This window comes from Strigops habroptila, chromosome 5 (genome assembly GCF_004027225.2).
Source record: "Strigops habroptila isolate Jane chromosome 5, bStrHab1.2.pri, whole genome shotgun sequence".
NCBI classification, from domain to species: Eukaryota; Metazoa; Chordata; class Aves; order Psittaciformes; family Psittacidae; genus Strigops; species Strigops habroptila.
In genome coordinates, this window is record NC_044281.2 from 82,466,797 (window position 1) to 82,484,525 (window position 17,729).

General features: G+C 46.9%; 1 protein-coding gene across 20 annotated transcripts in view; it reads left to right on the forward strand.

Annotated features, from left to right (window-relative positions):
• JAKMIP3 (Janus kinase and microtubule interacting protein 3) overlaps positions 1–17,729 on the forward strand; it is a 74,723-nt gene that overhangs the window by 18,099 nt on the left and 38,895 nt on the right. For 19 of the 20 annotated variants that reach the window (XM_030486397.1, XM_032919935.1, XM_030486396.2 and 16 more), the window contains exons 2-4: positions 8,523–8,668; positions 12,996–13,139; positions 16,067–16,275. In XM_030486397.1, coding sequence (XP_030342257.1) covers positions 16,141–16,275 — 135 coding nt within the window. In that variant the 5' untranslated portion in view covers positions 8,523–8,668; positions 12,996–13,139; positions 16,067–16,140. Of the gene's footprint in view, positions 1–8,388; positions 8,669–12,995; positions 13,140–16,066; positions 16,276–17,729 lie in introns of those variants that run through there. The other variant, XM_030486381.1, reaches the window with a different exon arrangement.

Genomic DNA, 17,729 nt, shown 5'->3' on the forward strand with positions numbered 1-17,729 from the left:
CTGGAGTTGTAGCAGCTCTATTTGTGCTCACTTCAACACCACGTTTCAGTGGTTCGGATGCACAGTCAGAGATTGCTCTTGGAAGCTTTGTTGTCATCTTGAACCTGCAGAACCGGGTGTCAAATCATAGTATCATGGAAGAAGCTCTTCCCTGTGAGGGTGCTGAGGCGCTGGCACAGGGTGCCCAGAGAAGCTGTGGCTGCCCCATCCCTGGCAGTGTTCAAGGCCAGGTTGGACACAGGGGCTTGGAGCAACCTGCTCTAGCGGAAGGTGTCCCTGCCCGTGGCAGGGGTTGGAGCTGGATGAGCTTTAAGGTCCTTTCCAACACAAACCAGTCTGGGGTCCTGTGATCTTTAGGGGTTGGTGCTGCAGAGGTCTCATCCCAGCTCAACCTTCCATCCACTGCACAGGACGCTGCAGGGGGAGCTGACAGCCCCGAGGGCAGCAGCTGAGGCCTCATCCAGTGCATGCACAGCTCAGGAGGCAGCAGGGACGTGCTGGGCTCCGCGTTTTGCAGGCAGGAGCGCAGGGAGGCTGCTGGCCCAGCCCCGGTGCCTGGGCCCCGGGCTCCTTCTCTGCCCCTCCTCAGCCAAGCAGGTCTGCTCCAGGCCAACCTGCCCGTGCTGTGGCCTCATGCACTGGCTTTTACACATGGGATTTTGATACAGAAATTGAAACCAAGGGAACCAGAAGGGCTGATATTCTCCTTAAATGAAGGGCCAGGACATGTTGTTGTTTCAGTCCTGACACCTGATGCAGGTTGTGCACAGAAAGTCTGAATCTGAACGGGGAATACGTTGCTGCTGTGTGGGGCGGAGGTGGCACGCTGCTTTGTGCTGGGAGCCACGGCCTCTGAGAGTTCATCACACACATTCTGTTGGTGAATTTTGCTGCTAAAATGTATTTCTTGGCCTATTCTTTAACCAGCTGATCAGTTTTGGCACAAGCAAAGGCAGAGGGTGCGGAGGGGCTGAGCAGGAGCTGCCCACCGCTGGAGTGGTGCCTTGGAGGGGTGCGTGGAGCCGGGGTGGTGGCTCTGCACAGTGCGTGTGTCACTGGGTGCACTCTCCTCCCCCTTTCCTGGGGCTGTTACACTCGTAATACAACAGTATTTATTTTATTGTGCCTCTGAGGAGGGGATTTTGTCACTGATTTCAGTAGGAACAGGATCGTAAGTTTAATTATATTGCAGTAGCAAACTGTTGTCAAGGGAAAAATATGGTCTTGGACATTGTGTGCATGTTCTTTATGGCCATGTAAATATGTTTTAGTTCTTTCCTAACTACAGCCTGGTGCAGGGCAATGCTGAGGTCAACTCCTGAGCCTCATCCAGTGCCTGCAGCGCTCCTTTCTGTCAAATCAAAATGGGCTTAAACTACCTGTAACCTGTGTTCACATTCACATTCTCCTCTCCATCGTGGAGCCCCATGGCCCAAAAGTGCAATGTGCATCCAACCTGCTCTTGGGTCCAACATGTGAGATTTCAGTAAACGTTTTTAAATGCTGTGCTGAGCACTGACACTTTTTTGGCTCTGAATGGGGAACTCTGAGGTGATGTTGGTGCTGGTTGGAGGCCAGAAAAGCAACTGATCTAACCCGACTGCCGCTGGGATGCTCCTGTGCTGCTGGGCAGCACCAGGGAGATGTACTGTGATGGTTTTTCTGTGGGTGATTTAATTGAGTACAAGTTTAAAAACTGATGTAGAGACACATTAGCTCCATAATGCGTGCTCAGTGAGAGCTGGGATTAAGGTGAGGTGTCACCAGAAACAAGAACAATGTCACCAACCTCCTCATCACACTGTGGTTAGACTGGGAGGCTCCACGGCCCTATTTATAGGCGATAATAAAGCAGAATATTACCCTGCACGGGCTTCATGGACTGAGAGTCAGTGGGGTCAGGGAGGTGAGCATCCACCCATGTGCATCAGCTGAGTTTCACCGTTAGTGTGTGAGGAGCAGAACTCAGAGTGAAATGATCCCCTGATGGAAGCAATGGGGAGGCTGCAGGGGGAGGAGCTCCTCCATGAGCTGTGTGTGCAGAGTTAGTTACTGGAGAACTCTTGACTATGTAGTGAGAATGCTTTAAAGAAGTGAAGCAGTGTGAAAGTTTAATTATACATCCAGTGCTGTGTAGAAATGATAGTTAACCGCGAGAAATGAAGCTGGATTTTACTAATTATATGTAGCTGAAAATAGACTGAAATTGCAGCCAGTTTTACTATAAGCCTCTTAAAAACCCTCCAAAAAAACCCAAACAAACAACACACCCCCGCCTCCAACAGCAGCAGCCCCTGTGAACTACAAAGACAGGCTGTATAATTTTGATGCAATGTATTTTATTTCTTTTAGCATCTTTCCACAGCCCAAATATGTAAAAGTCAGAACAGAGTGGGGAAGCCAGGATCCCTGAACACTCTCCTTTCTAGGGCTGCTGTAGGTGCTACACCTGCTGGTTAGAACAGTTCTTTACCACATCCCGCTCCACGGATTCCAGCAGGTCACCTCGGAGGGCTGGTATTGCAGGATGTCACAGAGACTACATCACTAACCATATGCCAGCCCTGGGAATGCTCTGGATCCTCGTTTGTAATGGGTTTGTGCCATGTATATCAAAGCAAGGGTTGCAGAGTGAAATGGTCCTGCTCTGGACAAACCTGGGAGGCATCTGCAGCCCAACCTGTTGTGCTGCTGCTCTGGTTGCTGGAGGAAGGGGACCTCTAGCAGAGTTGGTGTTACACCTTCTAAGATCGCTGTCACAGGTCACGTTGAGGCTGGATGCTGCCAGCTCTGCCACTGTCACCCTGCACCTCCTGGCTCTGCTTTTGTCCCCCATTGAATTTGGCTTGTGGTGGTTTGAGCCCGGGGCAGCAGAACAATGGGGAGCTGCTGCCAGGGTCTGTGGGGTGTGATACACAGTGGAACATTCCTCTTCCACTGGAAGCACCGTGTAACTGTCATCTGCCAGTGCCACACAGGGCAGCTTCTTGTTCTTGCATTAGTGTGAAGAAGTAAATGAAACATCCTTTTTTCCTACATAATATCAGTCATTTTCTAACTGCTTGTCTGATGGCTCTTCACAAAATCACAGGTCCCCAATCTTTTATTACCTGGTCACAGCAATTATGTTTCCTTTAGATGAATATGAATGTCGTAATGAATACCTACCACTCATCTCTCTGCAAGGTTATAATGCTTTTCAGCTTATCTCCCATCTCCTGCTGCTACGATCTAATGTCTTATTTACCTAGCTGCATACACGACAGGTCCTCAGTGATGACTTGGTCTTTCCTTCTAAATCTCTGTTTGCAGGATATGTCAGATTGTATTTTTAAACATAGATTATCTTGTACTTTCCCATACTGTTGCTTAGTTACCTGTTTTTCTCGTTTGAATTTATTATTTTATTTTGTCTTACTTTTTCTTGCTTTATATTCCGCTCTCATCTTAATTGACCTAAATAATCCTCTGTTATCAGCAGATTTGTATATATGTTACACTTTACTGCTTTTTCACAGGTCTCCAGCAGAACATCACACGCTGCCAGCCCCAGCTCTGGTCCTTGGAGCTCACAGCCATGAATCTCCTCATTTTAGCAGTAATTCCTCCTCTGTTTCTACCCCCATCCCTGGCTAGAGTTTCTCACACATCATGTTACTACATCTCCTTAAGCAGTTAATGACACAGGCATCCAAACCTTCAGCTGTACTCTGTGAAGCTGAGATTCAGATGTACCTTCTCACATCCTTTGCACAGTTAGGTGCAAGGTCTCACTGAGGACATGTCTGCTACCCAAACACTGCTCATGGGTCAGGCTGGGAAGTCCTTTGCTGCTGGTGAGTAGGTGCCTGTGCAGGTGGCCACTGGAGCTTCGGCATGGCAGCTGGGGCATGGGCTGCTCCTATGGCTTTGGTGATCCATGTGGATCTGCACAGTTGGTACATATTTTTTGTTAAAACATTGATACACTCGGGTTACCCAGGAGCGGAGCAGCCACAGCTATTGCTGGTCTGTGTTGGAAGGGACCTTAAAGCTCATCCAGTTCCAACCCCCTGCCACGGGCAGGGACACCTTCCACTAGAGCAGGTTGCTCCAAGCCCCTGTGTCCAACCTGGCCTTGAACACTGCCAGGGATGGGGCAGCCACAGCTTCTCTGGGAAAAGTCTGTGCCAGCGCCTCAGCACCCTCACAGGGAAGAGCTTCTTATATCTAATCCAAATCTACTATTGTAGATTTAGAATGAGGGACTTGGCCACGGAAGTGAACTCCAGCAAGTAAAATGTAGTGACTCAAGGAGAGAGCACGAGCAGAAGCAGCTGCTGAGATTCCGTTTTTCCCATTTATGTGTCCTGAGGTTGTCCCAGTTTTGTCCCAGTTTTGTCCCAGCAGAACCAGCAAAACCAGCAAACTGACCTGAGCCTCAGCTCTGCTGGTGTGTTCTGATGCCAGTGCTGGTGTGCTCCCAGGAGGGCCTGGGCCTTCAGGACCTCATGCCTAGGGAGCAGCAAACATCAGAAGAGCTTTCAGAGCTGCTGCTCAGCTCTAGTGAGCCACAGGAGACTCCTGTGACAGCACTTCTGCTGTTGTGGGGGGAGTTATGGGGTTTTTACAGTGATTTGTATATTGGTCCCTAGGTGGCTTTTGTAGGCGGGTTTAGGCCACATGGTGCTGTTGGGGATGTAATCCTCTGTGTGTCTTTGTCATTCATGGTGGCAGGAGGCTCTGTAACATGGTTTAACTTCTGTCAACTCTCTCATCACATACACACTTGGTTTGGATGGTCCACCTTCTGAGCTGCTCATCCCAATGATTTTTATAGTTAAAAAACTATTCCAGTTGTGTTCATCTTCAATGTGGTGTTTATAACATGTAGTGTAGCATTAGAAGGGACAATTTATGTTATGCTCGTAAGTACCTGGAATTGTGTCTTCGATATGCTCATGTGCACAAACTGAATGAGGCTTCCCATCAGCCTGTCTTCTCGTTGCTGGTCTTGTTAAAAAAAAGTTATAGAGCTTTTGTGTTGGAAATAAGCTTTTCTCAGAGTAATGGATCGTCTGAGTGTTAAAATGAGCTTGAAACATCCGTATCCTCTTATTCCCTTCAAAGCATGAAATATTTCAGAGCAGGTTTGGTTTTGCCATGGCTCATGGAAGTCCTAAACCCTCTTACTGAGCTGGTCTGTGAAACTACAGAGAAATGGGTGTCTGTGTGCCAAGTAAATTGACTGCAGCATCTCAAATCAAATCAGCTTTAAAAGATCAGATTATAGCTTAAAAATTCCCAGCCACGCACATCTGGTTAATGCAGAGGCACCTACTGATGGGATCACCTTGGCAAGGTCGGCAGGAGCTGCGTGGCCTCAGCACGGCAGGACCTGGTTTGTTCCATGGCACACGGGCATTTCTCACCCCTCACTCTGTGCTTCCCTCTGTGCCTTCAGCATTTGCCTCCCGACTTGTTGCTGTGCCTCTCCTTTGAGAAGCGTGAGTTTTGTCACTGCAGGGTTCATGAGGGGTATTTATTTCAGTTTCACTATCTAGGAGCCCATTTTGCTTTAGGATGTATTCAGTCATCTTCAGAGGCTGGGCTGCTTTGGCTTTAAAATCTTTTTTAAAACAGGTCTTTTCTTTATAGTTGAAAATATATGTACTTAACCAGATAGAACTGGAGTATTTTTCCCTTTCTGTGTAAATACTGAGTATTCCAATAGCTAGGATGTGCTGGTTCATAGAATCATAGAATCCCAGACTTTAAAGCTCATCCAGTTCCAACTCCCTGCCACGGGCAGGGACACCTTCCACTAGAGCAGGTTGCTCCAAGCCCCTGTGTCCAACCTGGCCTTGAACACTGCCAGGGATGGGGAATGCATTTTCAGCTTAACCTTTAATTTCTCCTTAGAGAAACACAGGGATAGTCAATCTTTTCCGAGTTATGTCAGCAAAATGCCAAACTAGCCATTCAGAATTAGAAATGCCCTTGAAGAGATAAAGGGCAGAAAGAGCCATTTCTGAAATTAGAAGCAAAACTGCAATAACTAATAGCAGCAGGAAGTGCAAGCAGCATGACGCTGCTCCACAGCACAAGTGTCAGTGGGGTCCTTCTCTGTGGACCTCAGTGCTCAGGCTGTGATTTACAGGAGCACATCTCAGTTCTGCTCTCCAAGCTGACAACCCATCGTCCTGAGCACATTTTGGCTGATCAGGATGGGCTCTCTATGTTCCAGAAGCAAATGCAAGGAAATAGAGTATCACAGGGGGGTGAATTCCCTTGTGTTTGGTGCAGCCATGGCTGAATAGGAATTTGCTTCCACATGTAACATTCTTTCAAGGTGGCAATGTTTTGACATGCATCTGGAAAATAACTAATCTTCATATTATAAGGACTAAATATGGTACTTAAAACTTCATAGGCTGCTTTTCTTCAAAGCACTGGACCAGCTCCGCTCTGCTCATTCTCTGTAACTGCTTCTCTGTTTTTTCCTAACATTCCAGCTGCACTTGCCCTGGAGATGAGGTGGCACAGGGAGGTGCCTCTGACCTGTGCCCATGTGCAGCTCAGGGGTGTCATCCCCTGCCCCTAGGAGCTGGAAGAGATCCCTTGGGAAAGAGCAGCGACCCCTCAAGCTGCCCCAGGGGAGGTTTAGATGGAGCTGAGGAACAATTCCTTCCCCAGAGGGTGCTCAGGCATTGGAACAGGCTGCCCAGGGCAGGGCTGGAGGCACCGTCCCTGCAAGTGTTCACACACCGTGTAGCCGAGGCCTCAGTGCCGTGGGTTAGTGGTGGCCTTGGCAGTGCTGGGAACGGTTGGACTTGAAGAGCTTAAAGCTCTTTTCCAACCCAGTCAATTCTATGATTCCTATCCCAGTGGAATCAAGGGAAGAGCCTGGTGTCAGTGAGCTGTGGGTGAGGCTGTGAGGGGATGTGGCTGTGCCCGACTGTTCATAGAATCACAGACTGGTTTGGGTTGGAAGGACCTTAAAGCTCATCGAGTTCCAACCCCCTGCCACGGGCAGGGACACCTTCCTAGCAGAGATGCATTATTTATGAGATGTATTGGAGCTTTTGTCTCTGATGAAGTTGGCCAACAACATTTTGTCCTTTTTTTCCAATCCTTTTCTGCTTGCTCAACATTTCTACATTTTCTTTTACCATGTATTTTATTCAGTGTGTAACTTAAAATGTGCAGAATCTGTAAGCTGGTGTTTTCACTTCTTGGTTCTTATGGTGTCGATTAGGTGTGAAGAGTCACCACTCATGTCCCTAGGGTACTAGTTGGTACATTCGGTAGCTTTTATGATGTTTACAGACAAAACTTTGTAGCCAAGCGTATAAGCAAAGTACAGCAATATTTACAAATAAGTGCAATTTTCGTTTGTTTCTTTTTCTCACTGTGTCCATTAGTAACTTTTAACAGAGACATTGCAAGTCCAGGTTGGACACAGGGGCTTGGAGCAACCTGCTCTAGTGGAAGGTGGCCCTGCCCGTGGCAGGGGGTTGGAGCTGGATGAGCTTTAAGGTCCTTTCCAACCCAAGCTGTGGGGTGTTTCTGGCTGTCATCAGACCTCAGCATGACTTCAGGGATGACTCCTGGCCCGTCCCATGTGTAAGATCATTCTCAGTGTGAACCCAGCTATTGTGTAAGTTCACGCTCAGTAAATTCACTGCTGTAGCTGCCTCAGGGCCTCGGGAAGCCCCAGGTCTACAGGATGACCTCCTGTTGCTAAAGTGATGACCTCCTGTTACTGAAGTTAGTGCTACTGCACCTTAGAACTGCTGCTCTGACTCACAAAACCCTTGTCTTTTTAACTAAAACCAGCCACAGCAACGCTCTACTTTTGTCTTTTGTATCAGGGTACAACTTCAACCCTGTATGTGTATCTCTGCAGCTCTTTCCTTTCAGAAGACAAAATCTCCCACTGTTGTCTTGTCTCCCAGTTTGCCATGAGAGATTGTACAGGTACATGGATGAACACCAGTGATGAACCAGCACTGCTCTGACTGGGTCCTGCGGAGCTCAGGTATATTGAATTGCCAGCTTCCTTCTGAAAGGGATCTGAGCCTGAGTTCACAACCCCCAGAGCACAGCATCATTTCTAGAACTGTTCTGTATTTTCCTTCCACATGCTCTGATGTTATAATCTGATAGAAACCTGTGTACCTAAAATAACTCCAGCTAATTGTGTGCGATACATAGACATGACCATTAGCTCATTCTGGTTTTCCCACCCTTGTTCCAGTTCTCACATGGAGTATTCATCTAGTGCTCCCCACTCTAGATGTCCAGCAGCCCATTGTCTGATACTGAGCACTATATCAGAAGTGCTGGTGATGTGATATTTGACCAGCTTCTGTTTCTGAACTCATTTGTCACCTCTAAATTGATCTCTCTTGGCTTTATCTTCTCCAGCAATGTTCTTGCCAGGACCTTGACCGGTGGCACGTTGTCTCTTCAGTCATTGCAATGCAAAGGGTCTCCTTTTCACTGGAATTTTTATCTAAAGCTCTCTTGGTCTTCCCCAGGGTCCATCTCCCCGCCTGAGATCACACTGGAGGGCTCACACTTGATTCCATGAGGATTTGGACATCCAGCCCCCGCCGCGGCCTGTCCTTCTCAAGCAGATGTTAGTGGGAGAGGAATGGTGTTGATCCCCGCGCTGCCGCCGTCGGTGGGTACTGCAGCCCAGCCCCTGGTATTGTAGATATTCATTTATCATCACAATAAATCTCCAACAAGTCTGTTGGGTTGATCGTGGTTTTGATTTCTTTCTAAATCAGTTACGGACCAAGGGACCTGCTCACTGTTAACTAAATGGGCAGAGATGGGATGAAATTAGGAGGGGAGTCTCAGCAACTGTCAAGAAAAGGTTGTTTAAACTGGGTTATTTAGTAATGAAAAATTAGGTTTGAAAGAGCTTGATGGCATCTAATGACTTGCAAGTGTTTTCATTTGAGAGATTAATCGACTTCCCATTCAAACTCTTGTCTGTTGCTGTTAAATCACAGAATCCCAGACTGGTTTGGGTTGAAGGGACCTTAAAGCTCATCCAGTTCCAACCTCCTGCCACGGGCAGGGACACCTTCCACTAGAGCAGGTTGCTCCAAGCCCCTGTGTCCAACCTGGCCTTGAACACTGCCAGGGATGGGGCAGCCACAGCTTCTCTGGGCACCCTGTGCCAGCGCCTCAGCACCCTCACAGTGATGTAAATTTTTGCCTTTGTTTAGACCAGTAGCACACATCTACTGAGGAATAAAACAAACTGTCAAGCAGAAATACCTGTTTTGGATAACCAGGCCAAAGACAGGTTCCTCCTCCGAGCAGTGTCTCTCCACACTGCCCAGTCCCTAAAGCTGAGCTGGATGAGGATGAGTCACTCTGAAATCAGTGTTAATTCTGAACTCTCACCAGCAGTGCTTGTGTTGCCACACTGGAGTCTGTTATTTTTAAGCTCATTTATGAATTGATTAAATCCAACAACTGAAAATCTTTCATAACAGTGTTCAGTTAAATGCTGCCTTCTCCTCTCCCATCCAGCTGTGTTGCGTGTTTGTGCAGAAGAGGGGTGGGGAGGTAGCGTTAAACAGTTATTATGGGATGTTAATAACATGCTTTCAATGTTTCCATAAAGTGCTTTTGGATCATACGATGCCATCTGTGTTCCAGCTGATTGTGGGTAATTACACAGGCATGGATTCCTTGGGAAATGGATGGCATTACCCAAACGGTTTGTTTGCCATCAGCATAATGGAATGACACAATATTAACTGAGGGAATTAAGTCTGAAGTGCATTCTTCAGTAATAATCCTCAAATCAGCGGAATTATTCACTGGAGCTGTTCTGGTTTAACTGAGAACTCAGATAGGTGTCCTACTGTAATGTTATTGCAATAACTCCGGTGGATTCTTGAACCTTAAGTGTTGTGGAGTGTCTGAGAAAGAAGAAAAATTAGCTTCCTAAGTAGCAGCCACTGTTTCTGATTAATTATTTCACTCTCTGCCATTGAGAGATGTGAAAGCTAAACGGGTGTCCTGCTTTGAGATGCACACGTTGAGATCTAGCAGCAGTTCTGTCTTCCAGCATGGGAATTCCATTAATCTCCTCCGTTTCACTATAAACCATTGCCTATTCACATAATTGACACCCAGCTGTACTCTGCATTTAAAAACCCAACTAACTGTGTAAAACTTGTGATGAAAAATCAGTGGATGGGATGTAGATACGTGTGTGTGATGCAGCCAGTCACCTCTGCAGCAGGAACCTACACACACCGTATCTATAGCTCACAGGGTGCAGCATTTTGCTTGTAACCGTGGTCCACCCAGCAAAGAGTTAAAGCTCACCACATCTAAGGATTAATCTTTGAGGAGAAATCCAGGTCAGTCAGGATTCGACATGTGTCTGTTAAAGCTGTTGTTGGAATTGATCTAATCCCAAGCAAAACTTTGGCTAGACTTCATCTGCAGAGACTCGATACTGCGCGCTGGGGCTTGGGGACAGGTGTTACTATCTTTGATTCAAATCAGATATTATTTCATCAAAGAGCAGTTTCAGAACTTCTTTCTCATTGGGAAACATTGGCTGGGTGGGTTTTTTCCCCTTATGGAAACTGAGATTTGCTCTAAACCAGCCAACTGTTGGTAAAGGAGTGTGTTCACTTTGCAGCACGGGCAGCCCACGAGGGGTGCGCTGGCATATGGTAGTGCGGGGTGTTCTGTTTAGAGTGGGGATCTCCACACATGACAACATTTCCCAGTGAGTGTGGCACTTGACTAAAAGTAGGGCCCCAAACAGAAATCTTTAGCATCCTTAGTGAGTGTCCTGCATGCCCAGGCTTTGCTTACACCAGTGGCTTCTCCTGGGTTTGATGGGAAATGTTGTTCTGAACCCGGAATGTTCTCAGCAAAAGCATGGTCAGGACAGATGGATGTGCTCCTTCGGAATTGGGTTGAGTTACCCATAGCTGGGTTTATTAATGAAAAACAAAGTAGTTTATCAAATTAGTCTCAGTTTAATCATGGTCTAAAATAGAAACCAGCAGCTTTCACAAAGCTGTATCATACATTTGAAATGTTCAAAGTTTGTAGGAAGAGTGTTCTGCTGCAGTGATGTTTTGTTTAAACCATTGGCACTCGGCGCAGGGGTTTATTCATTTATTTTCAGTGCAGCTTTTTCAGAAGCTGCCACCTAGAAAACACATTTCCCAGTTAGCCTGGATGGCTGATTGCGAGTCAGGAAGCACAACGTGAGGAGCCCTGCTCAAGGCAGCTCATGCTGCATTATTGATGTTGTTTTCAATATCAAACGTATGTAATATATTCTCTGAGATTCAACAATCTGAAGACCTCTCTGCTCTAGTAGGATGAGGTGTCTTTAGAGATGCCCCTTCTATATAACTCAGTGGAAAAAAGGAAGAAGAAACAAAAAAGGTAGTACTCCAGAGGCAGGGTGCCTGCTTTGGAGGAGCTGGCTTCCCTGTGTGCCTCACTTTGAAGACTGGCATTTGTCCCCCTGTGCCCAGGTGGGTTTTCATTGTGTAGGCATGCACCAGCAGACACCACTGTCCCTTTCATGAGTACAAGTGACCACTTTCATGGTTCCCAACAATGCTGCTTGTCCCATGGCATGCACAGAAGCTTGTGGCTGTCACTGGGGAGCTGCCTTATTCTTCTCAGCCTCATTTCCCATTATTATCACAGGGAACAACAACCAGCACACGCCAAATGGAGCGATGACCCCGAACTGCGTAAATCCCTTTGTAGTGTGCAGAACACTGAGTGCAGGAGGAGCCTCTGTGTCTATAACCAGTTCTGAGAATAAAACCGTTGCTTTGGGGCTTTTCCCTACAATCCAAACAGCAGCCTGAGAATTCCCTACTCTCCAGTGTGTGTCCAGGGATCTGATGACTCCCCACTGTTCCCATCCACTGCCTCCTGGAAAGGCAGCTCAGGGCCCGCGCTTCTCCTTGTGTGCCTCTGATAACACTTTTGCCTTTTGGTTTGCTTGTATCAGTCCCCTAGTTTTGTTTTCTGTAAGCAAAGAAACAATTCCTGTAGCCCTTTGTCAAAAATAATCCTTTTGGTTGAGGTTATGCTCACAAATCCCCGTCTCATTGAAATTACTTTGTCTGACATTCACACGTAAGCAGTGAAAAGCCTGTCTTGTGCTGCTGCTCAGCTCCTCGAGTTGTGGAATAACCTGGCTCTGCCCTCTGCATCTCTCAGCAGAACGCATCGTTTAAGTAACTAGCTGTAACGTGCACAGCTTCATTCATTGCAGTCGGGAGAATTCAGTGCCTGTGGCCACAGTCTGCCCCATTTTTTTCTCTATAAAGCAGGAAGGTTTTTAAGGCTCCCATTGTAGGTCACTGATGTGTTGCATTGTCTTACACAAAGAAGCAAGAATCTTAAATGTAAAGAACATCCATGCCTGTTTGTAGCTTTTCAGGCAATATCTGCAAAATGTTATTCATTCTCTATCTTCGACCCACCAAACACACTTCTCGTTATGGAAATTTCAAGGCTACAAAGTCAGTCATCAGGCTGAGAATTAAGGCTGTTTGTACTGCCTTGGTTTGGTCAACTAATACCAGGAATTTTACATTTTCCCTACTTTTTTCTCTAAGTCCCAACCTCCCCACTCTGACCCAGTGTAGATTTGCAGTGGCTGCTCATCCTACTCCATTCCCTGGCTCAGCAGCTTTGCCTTCTTACTCCCAAACTCCAGCCACTTCCCTCAGATGCTCTCAGCCCTCTCCTGGCTTCATAACCCATAGATGTATCCCCCAAGGCTGCTGCCTCCCTCTGCTCTTTTCTCCCCAATGGATGTAAGGTTTTGCTTTTATAATTCAAATCGGGCTGTTCCATTATTGCTATTATACTTGGCTTTTACTATTACTATTATACTGATATTTTACTATTATTATTACATTGATATTTTACTATTACTTTTTACTGTTATTTTACTATTGTTATGTATTGTTATTTTGTTATCACAGCTGCCCTGAGCTGTTAAGCCTCTTTACTCCTGCTTGGACAGGGAATAGAGCTGCTCTGTGGTGGTGTTGACTGTGAGTCATGACGAATAAACCAATGCATTGAAGGTCGTCACGTCCAGAAAGATCATTATCCACAATAATAAGGTCAGTATTAACAAGCTTGGAAATGTTGTTACAAATTTGAGCTTTTTTTGGTGTGTTTTTATATTATAACTGAAACAGCTCCTTAAAATAAGGATTTATTTCAAACTAGCAATGTAGTGCCAGTTCAAAATGAATCCCAGTACGTTTGTGAGCTGAGAAACACACGTAATCTGTTCAGGGAATAGTTTTATTTAAGCAAATCAGTGATTTCCAGTGAAACATTTTTCATTAGATTTTACATTCTCCTGTAAACTTACACGTCGTTGTAAAATTCCCAATCCTCTCTGCTGTGAAACAACAAAACTGTGTAGTCCTTTTCCTTGGCTCTGAAGTTGGCCGAAGTCTTGTCTGAGAACTTGGTTGAAAGACAGAGCCTTTATGCCACTGGATTTCACACTCCGCTGTTACTACAGCTTTTAGGATCATCCAGTTCTCTGAATATGACTTTGATCCTTCTCTTTGCTGATGGTGTTCCCCCGTTTGGCATTTCCTTGTGCGTGTATCCTGTGTGGGAGCTTGTTACGTGCTCCCCCAGGGCTTTCAGTCAGGACTTCACTCCTGTTTGTATTTCTCATAGTCGGTTTTTAAATAAACTTCTGTAGTGAGTCACCTGTGTCTGGAGCAGGGGGAATGTTTCTTTGCTGGTTATCATTTGAACAGGAGTGAACTGGGCTGTCACAGCCATAGTCTCTTTCCTCAGTCTGAAAACTTGCACAGGGTAATTACAAAGCAGCTTGGGCAGCAGCATGGGGATTCTCCTTCCATAGTGCTTTGACAAAGTAATGTGGTTGTAAGAGAAGATCCTGCCAAAAGGGCACAAAGTGTGAAAGAAATGGGAGGAGGCCCCGGAGCTGCTGCGAGGGCTGGAGCAGCTCTGCTCTGGAGCCAGGCTGAGAGAGCTGGGCTGGGGCAGCCTGGAGAAGAGAAGGCTCCTGAAGGGGAGACCTTAGAGCAGCTCCAGTGCCTAAAGGGGCTCCAGGAAACCTGGAGAGGGGCTTTGGACAAGGAGTGTAGGGACAGGCCAAGGGGAATGGCTTTAACCTGCCAGAGGGGAGACTGAGCTGAGCTCTGAGGCAGAAGCTCTTCCCTGTGAGGGTGCTGAGGCGCTGGCACAGGGTGCCCAGAGAAGCTGTGGCTGCCCCATCCCTGGCAGTGTTCAAGGCCAGGTTGGACACAGGGGCTTGGAGCAACCTGCTCTAGTGGAAGGTGTCCCTGCCCGTGGCAGGGGTTGGAACTGGATGAGCTTTAAGATCCCTTCCAACCCAAACCAGGCTGGGATTTGATGATTCTTTGTAACACTGGAGAAACTCCCACAATTTAGGAGCTGAGCAGACAGAACCTCTGTTCCACTACTCCAGAGCTAAACAAAGCCTCCAGACACAGCCCAGAATTTCTTGCTGTCCTCATGTTTCTATGAAGTTAAAGCTACTCACGCTATTGATGAGCACTGAGTTAAGTCCTGCTCAGAGGAAGGGTTCTCAGTGACCTGCACCCCTCACGCTGGTGTGTTCCACACAGAGCAGTCACACGCAGGATGTTAAGGGCCTGTCTGTCTGCATCAATGTAAGGAACAAGCCAGATGCAGCAGGCACACCTGGTGGTACCATCAGTCACATTCACCTCTGTGCAGACAGCTTACAGCTCCCAGGGCTTTAATTTGACTTGTCAAATAGGTTAATTATTTATTTTTACATAGAACTCACAGAGACTTTTCTGAACCAGGGGCTGGATGCAGCATAAAGATGGCATTAACAGATTAAAAAGTGTCTTTCTCCCTGCCTTCATCTGTCGCAGATTGCAACCTCTTTGGAGTGAGTTTTGTCTTGCTCTGAGGCTCCCTGCGCCTGACAGTTGCATTAAGCTAGAATATCTTTTTTGCAAGGAAATGAGTTTTCAATAACTCACTCTTTCCTTTTCCTCTCAACAGTATTGACTAGAAAGGACCTTTGGGTTTCATTGATAAGATGATGTATAAATTTGGCACAGCCCCTGCAGATTTTGATGGCCATTACGCATTCCAGCCTGCTGCTGTTAATCCGTGGGCAAAGCCTCTGTTGGGGAATTCTGGAATAAAAATAAATGCATGTAGCTTTTAGCACTGTACTTCATGTTCTGTCTTCTGCTGGCAAATCCAAGGTTATTATTATAAATTGTGTCTGTTGTGTAGTTTATGAACGTGTTGGGATTAATGGGAAGCACAGACTGCAAACTATGTTACTATATGAATTCTGTGAAGTTGGGCCCACTTTTGCCTGGTTTTCCACTGTTTAATAGAATGGATTTTCTCAGTTTTGTTTGCTTAGATTTGACTCAAAACCTCCTGGTATGAATAGAACTCCTACCTTGTTGCCAGACTTGGATAAACCTGCTCAGATTTTAATTGCTGGTTTGATGATACACCTCACATCCTGTGTTGAAAGCTCCTGATACCATTGGGCAATCCCTGCTTCCTTCTGTAGCTTCTGACTTGGTTTTTATTACTTCTATTATTTGCATCATGAATATCTGGAAAGTGTAGGAAACCAAACATTGTTTTTCTTAAGGCTGTTGTATTTAAAGAACATAGGAGTATTTTGCCCATCCTGAAAACAGTTTTCAGTTGTTGCTGTCTCCAAGCCGTGATGGTGCCAGGGAATGGTGCTTGGACATCCCTCCCCAGCATCCACCTCCTCTGTGCTCTGGGACCTCCAATGCAAATGAGGGGACAGAAGACGTTTGTACTTTGTGGTTTAAATGTTTTGCTCTGTAGAGGTGTAATACCAAATAGTGTTACCCCTGAGTGGGTCTAGCTCTTGCTGAACCCAGGGAGGAGCCACTTAATCTGGCTGCCGGCTACCTCCTGCTTTCTGCAGCCGTCTCGTGTCTGTCCACGGTGAATTAGGTACCCCCCGGTGCTGACCATGGCTGTGTCATCTCCCTCCTTCCAGGCAAGTAAGAAAATGTAGAGGGCCGGAGGCGAGGCCGAAAGCCCGGAGCGAGTGCTGGGCCGCGCGGCGTCACCATGTCCAAGAAGGGCCCCAGTGGCCGAGCCCGGGGGGAGAAGCCGGACGCCCTGGCTGCGCTGCAGGCTGCCAATGAAGAGCTCAGGGCCAAGCTCACCGACATCCAGATAGAGCTCCAGCAGGAAAAGAGTAAGGTGTGCATCTTTCCTTTCCTTTCATTGAAGCACAGCCTGTTGTTCTGAGCACTGACCACTGTTTGCCTCACTCATAGCTGACTGTACACGACTTCAACAAGAACCCTGAGGGCAGCACCATGAGCCAGCCTCTGGGGGACACAAGGCGCAGCCCCTGTGTTGGAAATACCTAAACTGTTCTCCATGTATTTATAACATGCCTATCATAGAATCATGGAATGGTTTGGGAAGGACCTTAAAGCTCATCCAGCTCCAACCCCCTGCCACGGTCAGGGACACCTTCCACTAGAGCAGGTTGCTCCAAGCCCCTGTGTCCAACCTGGCCTTGAACACTGCCAGGGATGGGGCAGCCACAGCTTCTCTGGGCACCCTGTGCCAGCGCCTCAGCACCCTCACAGGGAAGAGCTTCTGCCTCAGAGCTCATCTCAATCTCCCCTCTGGCAGGTTAAAGCCATTCCCCCTATGGTACAGAAGAACTCTGTAAGTGTGAGTGATGCAGTGGCACGGCTGGCAGTTGGAGAGGCGAGCAATGAGGATGGGCAGGACGGGCTCTGCGCTTCCTCCCACCATCCAGGGAGAAACGAAGTTGAAATATCACAAAGCTAAATGCCAGCAAAAGGTCTGGAAACCCAAACATCTGCTCGGAGCAGATGGCAGGATCACATGGCTGAAAGCTGTCCTCCTCCTTTGCTTCCCTCGCTATAACTTCCTCTAGTAAATATTTACCTATTCGTGAGGGTGGCTTCAGGGACGGGTTTGAGTTCAATTTGTGTTATTCACAAATTCTCTTTGCTGATTCATCTCCTTCGCATTTACTCTGATTTCACTTGGATTTCATGCTCAAAATCCTTCAAACTGGCTGCTTACAACTTCCAGATGTACAGCCACAGGTCTCAGCTCTGCCTCCTGCTCTGATCACCGGTGTTCAAGGAGCCACCACTTCACCCGAGCTGTGAGAGTGGCGGCTGGTACAGCTCGAGCCTCAGCCTTGGGAGCTTTCAGCCCCTTTGAGCAAGGGCATGGAAAGTTTGTTTGCCTTCCCCTCATCCCCAGAATTAGTCGCTACTGATCAACTCTGGGGTTTTTTGATTCCAGGAAGTTAATAGAGACATGCATTACCTCTGCATTTTTCCATTTATTTGTGTCATTGTTAGATATTGTAGACTGTGACTCCAATTTTTAAGGAAGCTTATAATGTGTGTGTGTATATACACACACACACACAAAATAACAAAATAGAACATCCATTAATCCTTTTTTTGTGAAGCAGCATTTTCAGTTTTAAGCCTGAGGACCCTGTTTTCCTTCTCTGCCCCAGCCACTTCTCATCATGATTTCTTTGCAGTTTATGGTATGGTTTTCAATTGAAATGCCATTTGACTCTTCTGTGATCAGATAGTTGGTTATTTGTACTGAATAATTCATTGCTTAAAAAGCATCTGATGAAATGCAGT